The sequence below is a fragment of the Bos taurus genome, chromosome 10 (assembly GCF_002263795.3).
Source record: "Bos taurus isolate L1 Dominette 01449 registration number 42190680 breed Hereford chromosome 10, ARS-UCD2.0, whole genome shotgun sequence".
Taxonomy (NCBI): Eukaryota; Metazoa; Chordata; class Mammalia; order Artiodactyla; family Bovidae; genus Bos; species Bos taurus.
In genome coordinates, this window is record NC_037337.1 from 3,281,978 (window position 1) to 3,306,399 (window position 24,422).

General features: G+C 41.0%; 1 protein-coding gene across 7 annotated transcripts in view; it reads left to right on the top strand.

The window, feature by feature from the left end:
* Positions 1-24,422, top strand: part of KCNN2 (potassium calcium-activated channel subfamily N member 2) — a 495,496-nt gene that overhangs the window by 348,843 nt on the left and 122,231 nt on the right. For 5 of the 7 annotated variants that reach the window (XM_059890244.1, XM_059890246.1, XM_024997305.2 and 2 more), the window contains 1 exon segment: positions 22,832-23,250. The exons of 1 other annotated variant lie outside the window; for it this stretch is intronic. In XM_059890244.1, coding sequence (XP_059746227.1) covers positions 22,832-23,250 — 419 coding nt within the window. 7 annotated transcript variants of the gene reach the window in all.

Genomic DNA, 24,422 nt, shown 5'->3' on the forward strand with positions numbered 1-24,422 from the left:
TCGGGTCTCCCCTTCATCTCCTGCAAGATGTTTGTGGTGGCTCCCACTGTGCTTGTCCTTTTACATCTCGATCCTTAAAAAATACTCTCGGACTTCTTCAGTTCATCACAAATATCACCTTCTCTTTGAAGCCTTGTCTAAGTATTTCAGGCAATTTTTTTCTTTTTCTGTTTGTATTGATTGTCATTCTGTATAATCGAGTATTTATGCCTCCTTGAGTTGTTTTCTGTGGATATGCTTTACCTTTCCATGGGCAGTTACACAACTGTTTTAGCTTCCCTGGGGGCTCAGTGGTAAAGAATCCACCTGCCAATGCAGGAGACGGGATTGGATTCCTGAGCTGAGCAGATCCCCTGGATAGAAAATGGCAACCCACAACCCACTCCAGGATTCTTCCCTGGGAAAGCCAAAGGACAGAGGAGCCTGGTGGGCCACAGTCCATGGGATCGCACAAGAGTGGGGCACGACTTAAAAACTAAAACAGCACAACTGTTTGCCCCCAAGCTGCATCATTGTGTGCTGCCATTCAGAACACTGATGGAGCTAAACCAGAGGAGGGGCAAAGCAGGAGCTGGTTCATCTCTGCTGTCCATGTTTTCTTCTGACAGTACCAGATAGTGCTGGGCAGTGATGGGGGCAGGGCATGGTACCTATCCTTTGGTTATGCAGATTTCTCTGTAATCTGATAGAGTATGATCCTCTTCTTGGATCTAGAGACTTGTACTCACAAGAGAATGACAGATTACCATCCTGTTGACAAATGAACCATGAGGTCAGTATTTTCTCATGTATATAACTTTGCCCACATTTTAATCACAGTTCACAAATAGGCTTCAAAAATGGTTGCCCAGTGGGAAGCAACTTAGAAGGCCATGACATATGTTTCCTTTTTGTTATCCTTTAGCAATAATCTGCAGCTCAAAACTTGCCTTCCATGACTATTTAACATGCATTTTCCAACTTTTCAGTTAGTCCTAATAGGTGACCATTTCTGAGATCTATAATATCTCCATGTCCGCTTCTGTGATGTACGATCATTTGGGAGCTTTAGCAGATTAAGTAAATTGTCTGTTGTGGATATTTGCCAGCCTGAACTCAAGTTATAATTGTCCAATGTATAGGTATCTACATACAATTATTGCTGCCTCTGGGAAAAACAGTAAATCTATCATCTTCTGTCTATTCACGTGCCAGCATTTGTGTTCTCTATTTCCATATGGTTACATTAGGAAACTGCTTTGAGGTGTTTGCCTCGATACCTCTTCCTCTGTATGTTAGAGGAAAACAGAGAAAGTTGGTGGAGAAAAGCCATCTTGGGGAGAGTTTCTCTCCCTGACTCAAGAGTCAGTAGCACCCTTATCTTGGACGAGGCGACACTCCCCTGGCCCTAAGGGATAGTTGGTGTCTGCTCCCACCTTGCTGGTCATATGTCTGACCCTGGGAATCAGCCACTCCCGGGATTATCAGCTCCTGTGTGAAACCCCTGTAAGTGAACCTGCTCATGTGCAGAACTTCTCTCTGAGCTGTTTGTGTTTAATATTATGTTCCCTGGCTTTAAAATGGTTGGAATAACCATTTCATGAATGTGTGAACCTTCTTGAGTGTAGCCATTGGGGTTCATGTGAACAAATGAGTATCTCAGAAAAGAATTTTCCAAATTGCCCAGGTGGCAAGCTATAATAACCAATATGACCTTTAGTGGAAGAACCATTCAGTTGGGTTGGTGCAGTCACTGGAAGGGTGTTTTTGTTTTTTTTTCTAGGCCAGGTTTCCTGTTTCTGAATCTGAGCCTCAGGCTACAATGAGGTCTGTGTATGTTTTGACCCTGTATTTTCTTATTGCTCTTGGTATTTGATGATTATATCAAAAATTAAATGTGATGACTAAGGTAATGGTGAGATGAAAGTGATATTTCTTAAGGAATATGCAAAAAGATTGACTACCTGAAGATAAATATGGTCTTAGAAAGATGAGAGAGACAAAGGGGAGATACTGGAAGACTTAATAAGCACTGAATGCTTTGAGTGGATATGGGGTAGGAACAGAAGATCCCCTACACTAATGTGGAAATTGTTGAGCCATATGAAATAGAAGTCAGGATTTGTTAGCTACATGCTTAATGGCTATTCCTTGGAGAGGTAAAATAACTAATAGACATCAGAATAATCAATGTGCCAGTTATATACCTACTGTGAACAGGCACTGTGCTGAGTACATTTATAAACGTTGCCTCATTTTATCTAGATTGTAATTCTTATTCAGCTAGTGAGTAGCAAAGTTGAGAATGAAATTGAGATCCAGGACTTCAAAAGTTCTTTCCTCCTGCAAAATGACCCTTACTTTTAGCTGTGATTTTATCTGAAATATATAAGTAAAATGCTACTTTCTGTATCAGCTATAATGATAAAATAGCATAACCATTTCTTGAAAATGGACAATGTTCAAGCCTTTGGCTCACTTTAACGTAGATGAGGGAGATTTTTCCTCTGAATTTTACAATGTGCTTTTCACTTCACCACCGTTGATACAAGGAGACTGTGGAAGAGCAATCTTTATCCATAACTAATCATTCTATAAAATATGTCATATTTAGTCTTTTTCATCTGTCTCTAGGGGTTGTTCAGAAAGAGCCACAGTGTTGGGATAGAAGCCAGTGTTCAATTAGCCATGAAAGTGAAGGAGAGGATGGGAAGGAACACTGATGACTGTAATAAAATCTGGATGCTATATGTGAGTCTGTGCTATATCCATGCTCCACTCTGGGATTCCCATCTTAACCCCCTAATTCAGGTCTTTGACATATTTCCTGAGCGTAGCCTTGTGTTCAGCCAAAACAAGTGACATCTTGGGAAACATTTCTTGGGAAGGAGACGTGCATTCTAGTTGCCTGTGGCCAATAGGTTTCCTCTCACCATCAACTCCTGTTGGTTGGTTGTCCATGTAGCACAGCTTTGAGACGGATTCTGGAGGCCACTTTCACTGTCTTAGGAAGCTGATCTTCATAAATGTGGAGTGCATTTAGTGTGGTGGAATGCTCTACCTCATAACATTCATGGTGTGCAGACATGTTGCACCATTTGCTGCTGCAGAAGTCAGGGTCTGAAGACGTAATCGCTGGTCGGGCCTTTGGTCTTCCCCTCCAGCCTGCGTGCCCGTGTTGGCTTCTTTCGTTTCTGTCCGTCCTCTTCCTTTTTCTTTGCCTCTTTCTTTCCCACCCTTTAACAAAATCCTCTCTCCCTTTCTCTGCAACATTGAACAGAAGTTAAACCAAAGTTAAAAATTAAAACGTTAATTTTTTTCTTGTATTGTTTCCAATTTGAAATGTACAAGTGCATATTCATCTTGTTGTGTATAACTGGTATCAACCATGAGAATCACCTTCAATGCCAATAGTGAATACTGTGCAAGGAAAGCCAGGATCCTCCTCGTGGCCTGTAAGTTTCTTTGTGATCTGATCTTTCCCACTCCTTCAGCTGCGTTCATTAACAGTGCCTCCCCCGCTACACACACACATCGTTGGAACTATCCCAGACTATTTGGAGAGCCAAAACTGTGCTCTTCTTTCAGCTTCTTGTGCCTCTGTGTGTTATATGCTGCAGCTTTGGCCTGGCATGTACTACTTTTGTCCACCTGCCTTTGGACCTGGCTTAGGTTTCCCTCTGTGGCAAGCTTTTCCTGACCCCATCAACTGACCTAGTTGCGTTTCTGTGTTAGCACTGTGTCATGATCTAGTGTGGTATGCTGCGATCATAAACCACACGGATGAGGCACGTGGGTAATATGTGTTCAGCCTTTTCTGTGTGTCGGGGAGTATGCTAACAGCCATATTTGGATTATGTTACAGTCGTGTGATAACTTAGTGAGCTAGGTGTTATTATTTTATTGAGAAAAGTGAAGTGCAGGGAGTAAAGAGACTTACCCAAGATCAATCACAATGCTTGAGTGTGGTGGAGCTTTTTCAACAGAAGTATAGTTGTTGGTTTACACTGATTGTTCTCCCCTGCATTGTGAGGACATTTCCTTGACATCAGGGGCTGTTGCTGATTTCTTTATCTCCACAGTGGCTCAGCTGCAATGCGGGAGACCTGGGTTGGATCCCTGGGTTGGGAAGATCCCCTGGAGAAGGGAAAGGCTGCCCAATCCATATTCTGGCCTGGGAAATTAGACCATGGACTGTAGTCTCTCCAGTAGTGGCTGGCATGTTGTACAGGCTCAGAGTGATTGTTCCATTAAATGTGATGAAGTCTCATTCGTAATGGACTTTCTGGTCTTTCATGGCTGTGAATTTGGGAGTGTAGAAACATATAATAAACTGGTTTTCTGTTTTGGTGGTTCCTCAGACTTTTGTGTATTCCCTGCACATTCAAAAATCATGTATCCTCAATTTCATTTATTGGCAGTAGCCCTAGTTTTGAATTTAATACATTCAGAAGAGTTTGGAACTTTAAAATTCCTGCCATCTGAAGGATTGAGTGGCATTGTTTTTCTCTCATTCTTAATTTCTTTGTCTCTACTGTAAACACCTACTAAAGAATATAAGAAGGTATGGCTGATACTGTTTATAAGACAAAAAACCAGTTGGCTTAATTAACCTCTCAGATTGATTTTGACAGGAATTGGTTCCCCTCTCTATTTACCACCTCTGATTTATCCACAAGCTTGGTGGTTCTGCTTTTTGGTAGAGAACGTTCCTTAAGAAGTAGGTAGATTTTTACTTTTACCTTATTTTCTACAGCCTGCCTTTAGGATGCAGTGTTTTTAGGACTCACTGTCATTCCCAAGAGCATTAGAACAAAATAGACCAAAAAGAGATTCTAGAGAATACAAACTTCATTGTGGCCCCTCTGATTATCTCTTTATTGGAGCACCAAGCAAGTATATTTGCTGGTTTGAATCCAAAGAATACAAATTTGTCATCTTTATTAAACATCAGCTGCTCCAGCCGTGCCTGTCTGGTTTTGCCACGTGGAGGTTCAGAGCTAGTCCCCATGATTCAGACTTAATTACAGGCATGGCTAATTGTAACACATGTGCCACTTTCACTTTTCACTTTCATGCATTGGAGAAGGAAATGGCAACCCACTTCAGTGTTCTTGCCTGGAGAATCCCAGGGACAGGGGAGCCTGGTGGGCTGCCGTCTATGGGGTCGCACAGAGTTGGACACGACTGAAGCGACTTAGCAGCAGCAGCAGCAGCAGCAGCAGCAGCAGCCACTTATTGACTACCTTGTTGTGTTTTCAAATCAGCAAAGTAACAGTTAACACACAACCATTGTGAACAAGTAAAGGAGAATGTTTTAAAAAGGAAGTTTTGAGCATTCAACACTAAGCTACAATTCAGTTCATTTTTCGCTTAATCTTGACTGTCATCGGACTGGGTTGACTGTGTTTCATAAAGCTCCATGCTAACTAACTTAGAAGGCTGAACTTAGAAAAATAAAAATAAACAACTAAAAAAGATTCTTCCTTGTGGTTTATACACAGACTTGGGGCTCTTGTTTCATACACTGCTGGGATGTGTTCCCAGTTGCCGAGACTCTGAGCAGCTGAGCTTAAAGAACCATGCTGGTGACTTTCTTCTTTCACAGCTTCTCCACTGGGTTCAGCTTCAACAGAGCCTTTTTGTTGTACATGAGAAAGGAAAGAAGAAAGACTGCCCGGCCCAGTGCTGGGAGGGAGGCTCTGAGCCTGTATTGCAGAGGGGTTTCTTCCCAGAGGTACTCTAGGTTTTGTCTGTCAGCAGAGATTTTATTTATCATAGGTGAAACAGAACATTACAGCCAGAATTGAAATATTCTTCATTTTTCTTCAAGTCTCATTTTATCGCTTCCTTCTGTAGTGACGAGGGCCATTCAGAAATATGTGTGCACTTTTCCAGTCCGTGTTTTGATATGTGCACTAAATATACCTGTATTTATGAATGATCTGTAGTATTTGGAATTCTTTACATTTCACAAAGATGCTATGCTGTGTCTGTCATTGTACAACTTGCTTTCTTTTTTTTTCACTCAACACTGTATTTTGAATGTCTAGTCTAGTTCAGTTACATTAGTTATAGCAACTATGCTTTTTGTAACAATTTCTGACATTTACTTTGAGTTAATACTTTCTCATGACTTCTTTCTCCTTTCTTTCCTTATGTTGGGTGATGTGAGGATTTTTTAAATTTATTTTTTCTTTATTTTATATCAAATATGTATATTTTACAGTATCTAAAGTTAATCAGAATTTTTCTCCTTTGTTCATACTGAATCACAACCCCTGGAGGCCTTCATTTAATCCCATACCTCCATCTGTGTTATTGATATCCAGTATTTATAGCTTGCTTTTCTAACCTCATCCAAATTAATCTTTATGATGATGCTGATAACTATAATTATTTGCAATTTTAAATTTAGGCTTACTAGTGTGCTTACTGGTTCCTTCCCTCTTCCAATTCTGTTCTGGGTCCTCTTCCCTTCAGTCCAAGCTTGTAGTATGTTCATTAGCAGCCAGTCTGCTCTTTATCTTCATCATCTTTTTCACCTTTTTTTCCTCTGAAAGAGATTTTACCTATATATAGAGGTATACAGGCTGACCCTTATTTTCTTTAGAACTTTGAAGATTTTAGTCAATTATTCTGTATCAATTTTTATTTTATCAGTCTAGATAGAAGCATTTCTAAAATTTAGAGAGAGGTATCATAACTCTGCATACTCCTGCCTTCCAAGAGAGGATCAGTCAAAACTCACAGTTATCGTTCAAGGCAGAGCTGTTACTGGAATGTGAGACTGTGTGTGTCGTAATGCAGTGATGGCCTTTGGGTGACTGCGCTGTACAAGATTGTTTGGTCTTTCGTTAAATGAGTCAAGACTGTAGGCTCTTTTGAGACCTTGTGTCTGCTTTTTGTGTGATGTGTATGTTTACTGTGTGTTGTGTATATCTTTCCTCTCTGCCAGGACTTCCTGCTACAACTCATTGACTAAATGTAATAACTCTCTTCCTTTAATCTGCAGGTTCCTTCCTTATTGTATATCTTTTATTTCTCCTTAGCTGAATGCTAGTGCCCTACATAAACAGACTTGTCAATAATACATGGGTTTGTTTGATTTTGTTGTTAGTGTGGTCTGTATTTTCTTCCTAAAATTGTTTTATAACTGGCTGAGTATGTGATGAGCAGCCATAGATTTGTTTCGGATGCAAATCTGAAGCTGGAGTGCCTAGGTTCATGTCCCAGACCCATACCTCAGCACCATATAAACTTGATTCACCCTCTAACCCCTCAGTTCCCTCATTCCTAAGAGAAAGATGGAAACTGTGTCTACTCTTTTAAGGTAAGTATTTAATATGGATTCATACATGTACACATACACATGAGGGACAGGGAGGCCTGGTGTGCTGCAGTCCATGGGGTCTCAAAGAGCTGGACAGACTTGGAGACTGAGCAACAACAAACACATACAGGTTAGAGCAGTGCCAGGCGCTAATAACCTGCGGTGACTTACGCACACTTCCAAACGGCTTTTAAGTTTCATCTCAAGTACCGTGGTTTGAGGTTCTATTCAGGTGAAGAGGTTCTTTGAGGTTCTATTCAGCTGAAGTTTTTACCAAATATTCAGGATGAAGAACATCTAACTTGGAGAAAAGCTAAACCAGGAAGAGGTTTATACCCCAGGGCATTGAATGTAATGTGTAATTTTATTTAAGTATTTGCTTCTGCCAGTGAAGCAGGAGGTCTGAGGGGCTACTGTCATCTAAATCATCAGGGAATAGAGGTGACATTTTAGAATTCCTAATGTAAATTTAAGCATTTATTTGCTTTTTAAATGTTTGATTTGCATCTAACTTTTCTGTTCAGCCTGCTGCCCCCGTCAAATGATGTGAATTCGGGATGACCTGAACTTTTACTCCAGGCTTTTCAGTAACTCACCATTTGACCATGGCCACATTCTTTCAATTGCCCATGCTTTAATTGGACTGTTATAAGGGCAAATGAGCTAAAACATGTGCACAGGCTTTTAGCTAGTTTTCTGAAGTGCTTCAAATAACTAAGGTGATGATACTACATTTTAGCTATGTGGCAACAATTGCTGTAATGCTTCTAATAAAAAATGTACAGTTTTCACTTCAGATTAAATGTTTAGAATCAACAGATTCATTCATATTCAGCCGTTTCCTGGCTTTAAGACTTACCATGTTTATTTTATTTTACTTGTTCTTGTTATTGTTCAGTTACTAAGTCATGTACAATTTTTTGAAACCCCATGGACTGCAGCACACCAGGCTTCCCTGTCCTTCATTATCTCCTGGAGTTTGCTCAAACTCATATCATTTGAGTCGATGATACCATCCAACCATCTCATCCCCTGTCACCCCCTTCTCCTCCCACCTTCAATCTTTCCCAGCATCAGGGTCTTTTCCAATGAGTCAGTTCTTCACATCAGGTGGCCAAAGTATTGGAGCTTCAGCTTCAGCATCAGTCCTTCCAGTGAGTATTCAGGGTTGATTTTCTTTAGGATCGGCTTGTGGTTTATTCCCTATCAACTCCCAAAATGATGTCAGGACACTTAAAAAAATTTATAGACACTTAGACCAGCATGTCAATGAAACATTAGTGAAAAGTTGACCATAGAGGGATTTTATTACAGTTTTTTGTTTGCTCTAATATTGATTTTCATCCTTTCCAATACTGTTAATATCATCAGTGATATCAATGTCTGCGTCCATCTCCTCTTAGTCTCCTTTCAGTTTGGTAAGAGTGCCTTCATCTGAGGCTACCTGTTGACCCACTACAGAAATGAATTATTGTGAAAGAAACTATTATTTGTTTACCACTGTCTTTGTCCATCAGTCCTGTGAGAGACTAGACCTTCTGAACGGATGATGAAATTGAGGCTTAGAAAGTTTAAGTGGCTTTTGCTGAGGTCAGGTATAGTCAGTGGTGGGAGGTCAGAGTGAAGACTAGATCTGCCTAAGTCCAGGAGATTCTAGAGCACAGCCTCCCAAGCCGTACACCTTCCTGCCTTCTGTCATATCACTTCTGTTGAGAGAAGCGAAAGGGGAAAAATAATTATTCTATCTTTATGGAAGTTAAAATGAAATTTTTAGATACAGTTTGCATGAATTCCAAGACACTGTGACCATAATTACCCAATAATACATTAGCACATGTAAAATGCCTGAATGGGCCCACAGAAGGTATGGACCTATGAGAGAAGCCATGTAAAAGGGGGTTAAGATTTTAAGTAAGTTTTAAGAGCAGCAGGGCATGGATTTTTGATAACCTTAAATTACTGGACCAAATTGGACTAGTATAAGATTTTGGTCTGTAGACATAGCTCTTGTCTAAGTCAGAAAAGGAAAATTCAGAAACATTTGAAGTTTCTATACCTCCTCTCGCTGGACTGGAAGAAACACAAACTGGAATCAAGATTGCCAGGAGAAATATCAATAACCTCAGATATGCAGATGACACCAACCCTTATGGCAGAAAGTGAAGAGGAACTCAAAAGCCTCTTGATGAAAGTGAAAGTGGAGAGTGAAAAAGTTGGCTTAAAGCTCAACATTCAGAAAACGAAGATCATGGCACCCCGTCCCACCACTTCATGGGAAATAGATGGGGAAAGAGTGGAAACAGTGTCAGACTTTATCTTTCTGGGCTCCAAAATCACTACAGATGGTGACTGCAGCCATGAAACTAAAAGACGCTTACTCCTTGGAAGGAAAGTTATGACCAACCTAGATAGCATATTCAAAAGCAGAGACATTACTTTGCCAACAAAGGTTCGTCTAGTCAAGGCTATGGTTTTTCCTGTGGTCATGTATGGATGTGAAAGTTGGACTGTGAAGAAGGCTGAGCGCCGAAGAATTGATGCTTTTGAACTGTGGTGTTGGAGAAGACTCTTGAGAGTCCCTTGGACTGCAAGGAGATCCAACCAGTCCATTCTGAAGGAGATGAGCCCTGGGATTTCTTTGGAAGGAATGATGCTAAAGCTGAAACTCCAGTACTTTGGCCACCTCATGTGAAGAGTTGACTCATTGGAAAAGACTCTGATGCTGGGAGGGATTGAGGGCAGGAGGAGAAGGGGACGACAGAGGATGAGATGGCTGGATGGCATCACTGACTCGATGGACGTGAGTCTGAATGAACTCCGGGAGTTGGTGATGGACAGGGAGGCCTGGCGTGCTGCAATTCATGGGGTCAAAAAGAGTCGGACATGACTGAGCGACTGATCTGATCTGATACCTCCTCTCAATAATGACCTTGATCTATTTTTCCTTTTGCATTTCCCTTCGTCCTTTTCCATGACTGACTTTCTCATTTTTATAAGTTAGTACTTAATTTATATTCTTGCCCCACTTGAAGATTCTGTGGAATATTATTACTTATACATGGGATCATTTTTACCGGGGTCTGCAGAGTGTGTTATTGCCTCATGATAATCATGCAAGATTGACTTTATCTTAAATTTTTGTAGATGAGCAACTTGAGATTTAGAGAGATTATTTATCTTGCCCCAAACCACTAGCTAGTAAGTGGTCAAGTCAAAAATTAAATCCAAGCTTCACTGGCTGCAAAACATCTGTGTGTATTTCCTATGAGTCATACAATGATATCAGAGTCTTTTCAAATGAGTCAGCTCTTCGCATCAGGTGGCCAAAGTATTGGAGTTTCAGCTTCAACATCAGTCCTTCCAATGAACATTCAGGACTGATTTCCATTAGGATGGACTGGTTGAATCTCCTTGAAGACCAAGGGACTCTCAAGAGTCTTCTCCAACACCACAGTTCAAAAGCATCAATTCTTTGGCACTCAGCTTTCTTTATCAGTCCAACTCCTATATCCATACATGACTACTGGAAAAACCATAGCTTTGACAAGACAGACCTTTGTTGGCAAAGTAATGTCTCTGCTTTTTAATATGCTGTCTAGGTTGGTCATAACTTTTCTTCCAAGGAGCAAGCATTTTTTAATTGATTTTGGAGCCCAAGAAAATAAAGTCTCTCACTGTTTCTACTGTTTCCCCATCCATTTGCCATGAAGTGATGGGACCAGATGCTGTGATCTTAGTTTTCTGAATGTTGAGCTTTAAGCCAACTTTTTCACTCTCCTCTTTCACTTTCATCAAGAGGCTCTTCAGTTCTTCACTTTCTGCCTTAAGGGTGGTGTCATCTGCATATCTGAGGTTATTGATATTTCTCCCGGCAATCTTGATTCCAGCTTGTGCTTCCTCCAGCCCAGCGTTTCTCATGATGCACCCTGCATATAGGTTAAATAAGCAGGATGACAATATACAGCCTTGACGTACTCCTTTCGTGATTTGGAACCAGTCTGTTGTTCCATGTCCAGTTCTAACTGTTGCTTCCTGACCTGCATACAGATTTATGAGAAAGATTGAAGGCAGGAGGAGAAGGGGACAATAGAGGATGAGATGGTTGGATGGCATCACCGACTCAATGGACATGAGTTTGAGTAAACTCTGAGAGTTGGTGATGGACAGGGAGGCCTGGTATGCTGAAGTGCATGGGGTCGCAGAGTTGGACATGACTGAGTGACTGAACTGAACTGATACAATTTGATATTCTGAGCAGCTGGTTGATATTTAAAAGGCATGAACAAAAGCCTCCCAAGAAGTAACTCTGCCACTCAACAGTTACCATATATACTTTAAATTCTAATATTTGATATACATCCCTTTTGAAATATGGGCTGCTCTCTCCATTACATGTTTTGTTGTTCAGTCACTCAGTTGTGTCCAAATCTCTGCCACCCCATGGACTGCAGCATGCCCAGCTCCCCTGTCCTTCACTGTCTCCTGGAGTTTGCTCAAATTCATCTCCATCAAGTCAGTGATACTGTCTAACCATCCTATCCTCTATCATCCCCTTCTCTTCCTGCCCTTAATCTCACCCAGCATCAGGGTCTTTTCCAATGAGTTAGCTCTTCACATCAGGTGGCCAAAGTATTGGAGCTTCAGCATCAACATCAGTCCTTCCAATGAGTATTTAAGGCTGATTTCCTTTAGGATTGACTGGTTGTATCTCTTTGCAGTCCAAGGGACTCTTGAGATTGTTTAAGTTGATGATTATTCCTTATTTTTATGGTGGTGGTTTAGTTGCTAAGTTATGTTCTGACTCTTGCGACCCCATGGACTATAACCTGCCAGGCTCCTCTGTCCATGGGATTCTCCACTGGAGTGGGTGGTCATTTCCTTCTCCAGGGGATCTTCCTGACCCAGGGATCAAACCCAGGTCTCCTGCATTGCAGGCAGATTCTTTACCAAATGAGCTACAAGGGAAGACCTATTTTTATAGACATGTACATAGCATGTATGTGCTCAGTTGCTCAGTTGTGTTTGACTCTTTGTGACCCCAAAGAGTCTTTGGACTGTAGCCAGCCAGGCTCCTCTGTCCATGGGATTTTCCAGACAAGAATACATACTGGAAAGGTGGCCCATTTCCTACTTCAGGGGATCCGACCCATAAACCGAACCTGCGTCTCCTGCATTGACAGGCAGATTCTTTACCATTGAGCAACCTAGGAAGCCTAAATAGCAGTTGAAGGTATATTAAATTAAATGTAGACATACTTTTAGCTGCTTAACAAAAAACTCAACTAATAGTGGGTTAAGCATATGGAGTCAGTGGTTGCTGACTCAGTGGCTCCAGATGTCAGGGATGGCACGACTGTGATTCTTTTCACCTTTTTCTTATGATCATAAGATAACTTCTGCAGACCTCAACATCACCTCTTTTTAGGGTCAGAGGAAGGGAATGAAGCATCCTGTGCCAGTAAGATATCATTTTTATCCAAAAAAGCAAAGACATTCTAGCGAGTGCCCCTGCTTATGATGTCTGGTCATGACTATATCACATGGCTACATGTACCTGCACAAGAGTCTGGGAAAGTGGACATTTCTGTAATGGAAATGGAAAAGAGAAAAGAGGGAAGGAAGTGGCACAGTGTTGGCCCTAATGTATGCTGACTGTTTATTTCATCATTACAGCTACTTTCAGAGACAGCAAATAGCATTATCTCCATTTTACAGGTGACAGAAGAAATAGGTCCATGAAGTTCACATGACTTCCTAAGGTCCTGTAACAAGTTAGACCATCTGGAAGCTGAGTCTGGCTTTCCTACATTCCAGTCCAGTTCTTTACGCTCTTTCCCCAGGGAAGAGTTAGCAATTCATTGATTAATATTTTAGTGCAGCAGTTTGGAAATCCTCTTTCCTGGATGCAGAAAGCTCTCAGGACAGCATGAGTGCACGGGACTGCCGGGGTGGGCAAGAGGCTCCAAAAACAAGAAAGGCTCCAGAGTGGGTGATAAGGAAATCTTCCCAGTTTTGCTCAGCAATGAACCCAGAATATGAATTCTAAACATAGCTTTTCTGGTTTTGCTCCAGTCCTGGACTGAGGGTCTTGGCAGGAATCTCAGTGACACCACTGACATCTTCTCCCTTCACCTGTTTGTTCTTTGACCTAGTCTGTGGCAGGGAGTTGTGGTCTGAATTCTTCGTTGATTTTGTCTTGTACTGTGCTGTGCTTAGTTGCTTCGTTGTGTCCAACTCTTTGCAACCCCATTGACTACAGCCTGTCAGGCTCGTCTGTCCTCGGGGATTCTTCAGGCAAGAATACTGGAGTGGGTTGCCGTGGCCTCCTCCAGGGGATCTTCCCAACCTAGGGATCGAACCCAGATCTCTCACATTGCAGGCGGATTCTATATTGTCTGAGCCACCAGGGAAGCCCATGAATACTGGAGTGGGTAGCCTATCCCTTCTCCAGGGGATCTTCCCGACCCAGCAATCGAACCAGGGTCTCCTGCGTTGCAGGTGGATTCTATACCAGGGAAGCCTGATGCCTTAATAAGGAGATCCTCATTATTGTCTTACCTCTTTAGTGACTTTTCACTTTATTTTATCCAAAAGTTGTTTTCTGACTAAGGACTCTCTTTTTTGCATGAACACATTTTGTGCATTTTCCTTTGGGCCACTATCCCCTTGATATCCAAGAACTCAGCTTGGAAGTTCTTAGTCCTGAGTTATATGAAGAGTCCAGGCAATGGAAGGGAAAGAAGGGGGAGGTACCAGGTACTAGTTTACGTTGGAGCCTCCTCTTTATTTTTCTCTGTGTCTTCTTCATGCCTCTCTTTTGGAAATTTTCACCAGCACAGTAATTATTCATTTATATTTCACTTCCTTATTGAACACCAAGAGGCTTTTGAATCTTTGTATCCATAGACCCTTACAAGCAGAAGCATTCAGTATCTGAGTGAACAGCAGAACTTGGTCTTATTGAATATTTGGTTTAAAGGTTAACCAAAGAGTCTTATTTATTTTTTGTTCATGTTGTTGAAAACAGTTATGTAATGTAATGGTTCAAGGTTTTGCCTTGGTAAGCAGAACAGTTTCAGTGTAAATTGTGTTCAGTGCGTTTCATGTCTGTAGATTATCATTTGAATGTCAGTTACTGCTTTCTAGTTTATCGGGTTTGTACATATAAACTATTTGTTAGGGTTGCAATTGAAAGTCTAATGAACTCAGTCATTCTCATTTCCCCTTCCTCTCTTCTTCAGTCATTTCCTTATTTTTGTTATTAATTAACTTGCATTTTTTCATTCACATGATTCCACAATAAGAGTATTTTTTAAAATGTGTAATTGAAAGTCTCCCTTCCATTTCTCATCCCTAGCCACTCAGTTTACCTCCACTAAGCAACATTTATCAGTAAGTTCTAGAATATTCTTTCAGATATTTTTTGCACATACAAATATGAATATATGTTCTCCTATTTACAAAGCTACACAAATAGCATATAGAATGCTTTTATTGTTGTTGTTCAACTGAGTGACTTAATAGACCATTTCCTTGAATAATATATAACAATTTTATCATCTTTTCTAAACAGCCTACTGATCCATTTTGTGGAAATCTCTAATTTGTTTAACCCTTTTCCCTTTTAGTGGATATTGAGATTATTTCTAGTCTTTTGCTAATATACAATCTATGCTATAAATATATCCATACATGTTTATTCTCACATATGTAAATATGTCAGTAGGACAGACTTCATCTAAGAAAATGAAATTGCACTGTCAAAGAACATGTACATTTATAACCTGATAAATTGCCCTCCCTGGAGTTGTACTGATTTACACTTCCGCCCACAGTGTATAAGCGTTCCTATTTCTCCACACCTTCATTAGTATAGTGAGTTATAAAACTTTTAGATATTGTGCAGTATGACAGGTCCAAAACATGGTATCATATTTTCCCCTTATGATTGAAGTTGAGCTTTTTTTAAATAGGTTTAAGAACTATTTCTATTTCCTTTTCCATGACTTTCTCTTTTTATCATTTGTTTATTTTTCTGTTAGTCTGCTCATCTCTTTCATAAGTCATTAAAGGAAATTTTATACAATTAGGGAAATTAGTTTTTTTTTTTTGTGGTAATAGTTATGAAGAGTTTCCCCATGTTTTGGTGTTTGTCTTTTTTATTCTCTTTATTATAGTTTTGGCCAGGTGCAGAAAGCAAAAAGATTAGTGTAGCCAATTAAAAAATGTATCAATATTTTCTTTTAAGACTCTGGTGTTTTTGTCACAGTTAAAAGGCTTTCCTTACCATAATAAAGAACAATATGAAAAAGAAAGTACATATACATGTATAACCGGATCACTTTTCTTATACCTAAAACTAACACAATATTGTAATTCAATACATCTATAAAAAGTGAATAAATAATTTAAAAGGCCTTCCTTTTAGTGAGCTTGCAAAATAATTCTTACATGATTTCTTCTATTATGTTAGTAGTTTAGTTTCATTTTTATATCTAAATCTTTCATCCACCTGGAATTTTTCTTGATATATTTGGTGTGAAGCATCCATTCAACTTTATGTTTCTCTAGTCGGCTATTTAGTTGTCCCCAAATCATTTTTTAATAAACTGTGTTTTCCTCACTGACTTGATGGTCTGCCTTATAATACTGTGAATTTCCTGGTATGTTGGGTCTATTTGGTCTAGTCTTCTGTACTGTCTCATTGGCCTATCAGTGAGTTTATGTCCCAGTACCACATGGTTTCAATCATTAACTTGTTTAATAATCTATCAGAACTGCTTCTCCATCTTACTCTTCCTTTTCAGAGGTTTTTTGTTTGTTTGTTTGGTTATTCTACCTATACTTACTTTTTTAACAAATACATGCCTAAACTTATTTTATTCAGAATGATTTTCATGCACCACTTCTGTGCTGAACACTGCTGTGAATTCTCTACTGGAAAGGAAACTTGATATATAAGACACTGTCCCGAGATCAGACCAGAGAGCTTTCACCTCACTGAAGAGAAAGAGCACGTGTTGAAGGCGGCTCCCCTTCCCCCTCTGTGTGCACAAGTCTGTTCTCTGTATCTGCATCTCTGTTCCTGCCCTGCACACAGGCTCATCTGTACCATCTTTCTAGATTTCATACACACGTGTTAATACATAATATTTGTTTTTCTGAAGAATTGAGAGGGTAGGATTGACATATATACAGTGCCATGTGCAAATAGATAAGTTGTGGGAAGCTATGTGGCACAGGGAGCTCAGTTCAGTGCTCTCTGACAACCTAGAGGGATGGGTTGGAAGGGTGGGGGAGGTTCAAGGGGAGGGGGGGATATATATATAGCTCATTAAGTTCATTGCACAGCAGAAACTATCACGACATTGTAAGCAGTTATTCTCCAATTAGAAGGTGGCTGAGGCATTGCCGCTCAGTCCCTCACTCTCCTCAGCTGGCTAAGCTGAGGGCCTTGTGCCAGCACGTGACCTGATCATGTAACGGGCCTGTGCCACTCTCTCTTTGCTGCTGACTCTTGCTACCAGGTCATCTTGGAAATGAGCTTGAAGTAGATTGTGTGTTGGATATCTGAGCAAATGGAAAGCTTGTGATGGGATATATTCAGAGAGCATGTCCTGTTATGCCTACAAGTTACTTTACTCTGGCAAAGACCATTAACCACAGCTCCAGAATTAAAGCAGATGAAATCGTCATGCTTTAGGCCCCAGAATCTTTCTTCTTTGATCAACATCAAAATGAAAAATGAATATGGAGATGGTTTAATAGCTGTCGTTTTGACTACTCTAACTCCCCCACAAGTTAGCTTAAAAGAGATCGTCTATGTATTATATGGGTCATATTGAATGTAATGGGAATATTTTTACAGTTGGATTTTCATTCTTGACCTGGAGTCACTTGATGAAAATTTAGAGTGTTTTCTTATTCTGGGTAGAATATTGGGTGCCTTATCATAGCTCTGAACCTGGTAAATATTATTTGACAGTTTCTAATTGACAGCCCTCACCCTTGACTCTAAAAATTCTTTTCTTCCTGCTTCATAGACAGGCTTGGCTTTCCGGCTGCCCTCCACATTTGGGGTTCCTCAGGACTTGGCCCTGTGTCCTGTCCTCTTCATTTCCTCTAATTTTTCTTTTGATCTCATAAAACTACCTAAATACTGATGCCTTCCAAATTTATTTCAATAGTCCAGAGTTCGCCTCTGAGTGACTTGCAATCCTGCTGCCTACTTGGCATCTATACTCAAATGGCAGCGGCCAAAACGGAACCTCCCCTGCTCCCCGTGTCCAGCCCACTGTACTCAGGACGTGGCACCAACATCAACTGTGTTTGTCAGAATAGAAGCTCGGTCGTCTCTGATTCTCTTTTTTTGAATGACTCCCACATTCAGCCCATCAGCAAGTTCTAGCTAGATCTCCAAAATATTTCTCTAGTGCACCCACTGTATTCATTTCCATGGCAACCCTCACTGATCCTGGTCCAGGTCAGGGGGATACTACCTACCATCAGATGCAATAGAACTTCCTAACCAGTGTCCTCCCTTGTAAACTCTGGTTTAACCTGTAAATCACATCGCGTCGTTCCTTGCGTAACACTCTCCAGCAGATTCAGTGCCCTTGGACTGAAATCCGATCTTGACACTACGGTCGTCAAGGTCCCACATGTCTTTCCACCCTTGTCTCTTCAAACTCATCTCCTGTCTCTCTGCCCCTTGACCTGCCACTCTGGTTTTCTTACATTTCCTTGGGCATGCTAAGCTTTTGTAGCCTATGGCCTTTACATGTGCTATCTCCTCTGCTGGAATGTTCTTCTTCTGGCAGTTTATATGACTGGCTCTTCTCTTCTTGCAGATGTTGCCTTAAGTGCTACTTCTCAAGATGACTTCCCTGATGACCACGTGTGCGGTCACCTCCAATTTATCATTCTCTATTCATCTCTTGTTTGTTTCCTTCATGGCGATATACACAGACATAATTACTTTAGTAAATTGCTTTATGTCTGCTTCTTTGATTTTGTTTTTCTTTCTTGGTGAAAGTTAGTTCCATGGGGCAGACTCTGTCTGCTACAAATCCTACCTTGTGGCTAATACGTGGCAGAATGCCTGGCACATACTGAGTATTCAGTACACTGAATATTTAGTGAATAAATGAAAAAAACAAAGGAACAAGCAGCTATTACGGATGGGGGGTAAGTGAAGAGTAGAAGGAAATATTTCTTTCTTTAGCACTGAAGTATGTACTATGATAAAACCAAGAATTAAAATAATTTCAGGTGTTGATTAAACCCCTGATGGTAAAAAGCAACTACACTATAGAAAATTTCTCTGGGGACATTATTGAACATGCTGTCAAATTGCAGAATTATGCTGCTGCAATGACTTAGCATTTAATAGGGTGTGTTCTCTACAAATTTGGAAAATATCAGATTTATTTCACTTGTGTTCAGTATTAGTATTCTCATCTCCCTTGAGCATGCTCAGTTAGCATTAGGACCTGTCTAGTGATTAGAGTAATCAATATTAACTGAGAAACAGCAAGGCAGTTCATTTTCCAAGTGTTTATAATTCTTTACCAGATAGATATGGAGCCTCGCAGACGAGTAGAGTGACAGTCTGACAAAGAAATCCTTATTGTCCTCTGTGGTGGCAGCTATAAGGGGTGCACAAAGAGATCACGATGGAACAAAAGGGGGAGACTTGCAGATTTGTCTCAGCCTGGACAGTGTCCTAAGGAAGGTGAGACTATGGAGTTTGGTCTCAAAGGAATAAGAATTTGCTCGGTGGAAAGACTTTCCATAAGACAGAATGGACAAAGAAATGGTAGTGTGTTCTGAAATCTGCAACCAGAGGGAAATGTAAGAGGAGAAATAGGCAATGAGTTTGAAGAGATAGGCAAAACCAGATTGCTGAATTGACAGGAGGAAGGTGGCTTGGAATGGTTTTAATCTTGATAGCAATAGGATTATATAATTTCCATTTTCAGGAGGTCACTGGAGGATGGATGATGGCTTCCAGTAGGAGATATCTGGTTGTAGAGGTAAAAGGCATGGAAGAGGTCCTCCTGGAAAGTACAGAAAGAAGAGTCAGAGATGAAGCTTACTAGAGAAGGGGCTCGTGAATGGTTGTAAGGGGAAAGGGCTTTTTTTTTTTTTCCAGGAAAATGAGATATATTCTTCAGAATGGCAGCAATTTTTTTAAAAAAGCAATGTCACACAAGCCAAGAGAAGAGATCTTTTTTAGAAAGGAAGAAATGATTAATATCAGATCAAGTGAGATAAAGATTAAGTTGGAAGAACTAGAGTTCATAATGAAGGTGTTTTGACTGACCCTTAGGCAGAGCTGTATTGGTGGAGTGATGGGTGATGAGGATGAAAGCCCCAGGGAGGTGTTGGGGCTGAAAGAAAAGTGAGAAAATGAAGACTGCTTAGGGCAGACACAGAGCCAGCGGGGACTCTGTGTTGAAGTGAAGTGAAGCCATTCAGTCGTGTCCGACTCTTTGTGACCCCGTGGACTGTAGCCTACAAGGCTCCTCTGTCCATGGCATTTTCCAGGCAACTGGAGTGGGTTGCCATTTCCTTCTCCAGGGGAATCTTCCCGACCCAGGGATCGAACCCGGGTCTCTCGCATTGCTTTACCGTCTGAGCCACCAGGGAAGCCCTTGTTTGTGTTGCTCTGATTTTAATGAACGGCGGGGATTTGAACATGCTTGTATCGTCTGCTGAGAGGGAGAAAGCACAGGAACTGGAGGGGAACTGGATTTCGGTGGAACACTGCTGTAAATAGGTAGAACAGAAGAGAGTGCAAATAAGGAGAAAAGGAGGAGATGTAGGTGAGCTTGTGGCTGAAGTATAAAATGGAGGTATTTCTGATACTGAGGGCAACTGTACTGACTGGAACAAAGTTGGCTCTGCAGGGAAAAGACTCCTGTCTGGAGCAGAAGCTGTAGGGGTCGGGGGATGATGGCAGAGATGCTGAGGGTGCAGCTGGCACTGAAGGCATGTGCCTGTGGTGGGCCCAGCCCACCTGCACGACCCGATGGAAAGTTACCTGGGCAGGCCTACCAGAACAGGAGGGAAAAGGCTGCTGAGGACTCCGGCGGCACGGTGGCTGCAGTGCTGGGAAGGAAGGAGTGAACCAGCTTCCTTAGGGAAGTGAGCAGGGAGGGCGATGGGAAGGCCTGGAAAGAGGGGGTAGCCTGCGTGAGGTCAGGGGACCAAGTGCTCTGGGAGTGATGGGGGAGGATCGGGAGAAATAGGAGCCTGGAAGTAACGTCAGCATTATACATCACTTTACGGCTCACCTCAGAAGGCACTCATTCTGCTCTGATGCTGCTATTGCCCAGAAGGGAGTGGGGAAAGCCTGTCTTGGAATCGTGCTGAGAATCTGTAGCACAGCGTCTGTCTATCCGGTGTCTTGGTGCTTATGACTCCTTTTGCGGGTGGATTTGATTTGTTTCCAAGTCGTTCAGAACCATGTTTGGTGAAGAAAGGAGACAAACTGGGTAATATCATTTTCAGTAGAAATGGAAACGTGGACTTAAATAACAGTATTGTTTTTCTTACGTGACTTACACTGGCCCTTGATAGCACTTTACCAAGACTAGTGATAGCGTCTCTAAACATATAGAGCCTCTCAAAGGAGCTAGTTGGAGGAAGACATCCTTTTGGGCATAAGCATCTTAAGAGATTTTGGGTTCTGAAGAGTTAGAGAGAATCCTGTAAATACTCACTGATAAACAGTTTAGAAGGCTTCTACCATTATATCTATACAATCTTTTGTATATCTTTATTATTGAAATCTTTTAGGCCAGTGTGGTATTGAAAGTGGTGAACTGCATAAGAATATTTCTGTCGCCAACTTAATGGCTTTATTTATGATCTGTTTCTTTCTTGGAAACTGGAAAGTCTAATTTTAACTTTTTAGCATTTCTAATTTTTAGCATTTATTTATCAAACCCTCTGAGTTCCCTAGGTAGAAAGTTAATGATAAAGGCATACAGAAAACCATATGTTGCCATAATTTGTTGAAAATTTGATAAGAGATCCTGCTTATTCTCCAACTTTTTTGAAGTACCAGAAAGAAGTGATCATTTGGTCCTCAAATTCCTGTCCTTGCAAGTAGCACTGATGGCAGTGTTTGAACAACAGAATGGGCAGTAGCTGTGACCTGCAGGACAATTAACTTAGAATGGGAATTTGTTACCATCTAAGTGCTGGGCGGAGGAGGAGAACTTGGCAACCCACTCCAGTATTCTTGCCTGGAGAATTCTATGGACAGAGGGGCCTGGTGGGCTACAGTTCATAGGATTGCAAAGAGTCGGACTCGACTGAAGCAACTTAGCATGCAAGTGGTGCGGAGATGACTATTTTGACTCCAGAGGAGCAGAGGTCATAGAATCCAATCACCCTAAAGATCTGCTCAGCCAACTTCCTTTGCAACTCACTTACCTGAGAACGCACTGTTCTCACTTGGGTTGCTTTCATCTCATGCTTTCTACAGAAATTGGCTACCTACCAAAAGGCAAAGAATATGTCATCTCTCTCAGTGGGAGAGCACTGTTGGCATTCTGGGCAGACAGGTCTGTTTTGTGCGTGGGACTCTCAGAACTACAGCGAGCTTGGCACCGCTGGCTTCCTGGCTGTAAATGCCAGTAGCTTTCACAAGTCACTGTGACAGTCAGAAATGATGCCTCTGGCTGTTTGTGATCTAGAGCCTGGGGGACTTGTTTACTGAACAGCCAGGGAAGACAGGAAACATTCTTTTCTGTTCCTTTTATTGTCTATCTTCTTTTTCTTTCTTTTCTTTGTTTTCGTTCATTGTGGAGTGAGGAATGACAGAAGTAGGGGAAAGGAACCTTTATTATAGAAAGAAAGATGGAAAACAAATTAATAATCCAAGGGAAGGCTTCGGGAGAGCAGAAAGAACGAGGTAAAATATAGAGCAGTAGCAAGGAAGCTGGGAGAAACGTTTTTGCCACATTTGTCTGTGGTCCCTTGTGATTTTCTTTCAGAAGCCAAAAATAAGATTATCTGTAAGAATGCTCCTGTATTATTGCATTAGAGGGTATACCCAATTGCCCAGGCACTGTAAATAAATTTCACTGAGAATATGGCTAGAATTGCGCAAGGTTTCAATCCAGATCCTCAAGGAGAAGAACAGCTTGTTACAAGTCTTTCTGACTTCATCTAAGGTGGGAGGCGGTGGGGGGGGTACATTACTGATAGGCCCCAGTCCCTTATTTTTAAATGATATCACTGACATGATTATACAGGAGCACAGACTCCAAAATAGCTTCAGCTCCTGTATAGTGAGTTTGTAATCTTAATTTTTACAAAATAAAGTTCTTCTGTGCCAATGCCATTTTCTTAAAATAGTGTACCTGGCTACTAGCATTTAGAAGTTAAGACCTAGCGCTCGCCATGATTGCTTAAAGTCATCTGTGATGTATTTTAAAAATCTGCACTAACGCTTGTGGACCATTCATGCCATACTGAAGCTGATTTTCTACTTTATTTTTTCAGTTGTTCATGGTGGACAATGGAGCAGATGACTGGAGAATAGCCATGACTTATGAGCGTATTTTCTTCATCTGCTTGGAAATACTGGTGTGTGCTATTCATCCCATACCTGGGAATTATACGTTCACATGGACGGCCCGGCTTGCCTTCTCCTATGCCCCATCCACCACCACCGCTGATGTGGATATTATTTTATCTATACCAATGTTCTTAAGACTCTATCTGATTGCCAGAGTCATGCTTTTACATAGCAAACTTTTCACTGATGCCTCCTCTAGAAGCATTGGAGCACTTAATAAGATAAACTTCAATACGCGTTTTGTTATGAAGACTTTAATGACTATATGCCCAGGAACTGTACTCTTGGTTTTTAGTATCTCATTATGGATAATTGCCGCATGGACTGTCCGAGCTTGTGAAAGGTAAGTTTGTTTCTTTTCCTGAGAACATAATTTGCCTTATAGTGTCCTTAAAAGTGGGAGAAAGAACACATTTTAGACCAGAAACATGCAGAGACTTACGCTTGAAAATGTGGGGTTCTATCATGAGCTTATTTTAAATGAATGAGAAAGAACTTTTCTTAAGATATTTTGCATACAGCAATGTCTTGATGGTTATGTATTTTTCTTTCTAATCTGACCAGTTTTCAGTAGAGGGCTGCCTTTTGCTGCCTTTATAATCAGAACTTGGAGACCTTCCCATTGTGTAGGAGACTCCTATCAGAAATGCTTGTCTAATGGTAATACTGAGTCCTTTGGTGCCTCTTTGGTTATAGTGTTGATTATTGCTGAGACAAGTGGGGATACCTCAAAGTGCTTTGCTGATTCAGTGCCTACTTTTAACAGTGTTCACGTGATTATAGATAAGGGGCCTATAGGTGTATACTGGGTTTTATTGAACTCTCAGCAGTTAGTGAGAAGGGTCCATGTGTATTTGATATATTGTCTGAAGAGCTCTGGTAGTGCAGAGCTAGATGCAGTCTCAGAACTGCTTGGCAAGTCTGGGTTCATCAGTTAGAGCATCTGCAATATTAACCTTGCCATTTAACAAACAAGCAAAAATAGACTTGTTACGTAAATGGGAGGAACTGGAGAGGGAATCTATTGTGACCTTGGTGAAGAAAATTCCAGTTGAAATTAGCAATAGACATATAGCAAGGACTTAGAAGTTTATAGAACTATTAAATATTGGGATGTTGGTGTTTGTAGTAACTAGGTATTTTTAAATTTAGCTTTTGAAAGAAACTAAAATGTACATACACATATGTACAAATAGTTTAACAAAGAAAAATATCTGTATGAAAACTGTTGCAAAAATAACAAGCCCAGAACACACCTCCCCCATTTCTTCTTTCCAGAAGCAATCACTTTAAATTCATTTAGCCATTTCTTTGTTAACTACTTTCCAAAGTTCCAAATGATATTGCTTATACTGCTGCTGCTGCTGCTAAGTCGCTTCAGTTGTGTCCAACTCTGTGCGACCCCATAGATGGCAGCCCACCAGGCTCCCCCGTCCCTGGGATTCTCCAGGCAAGAACACTGGAGTGGGGTGCCATTTCCTTCTCCAATGCATGAAAGTGAAAGTGAAAGTGAAG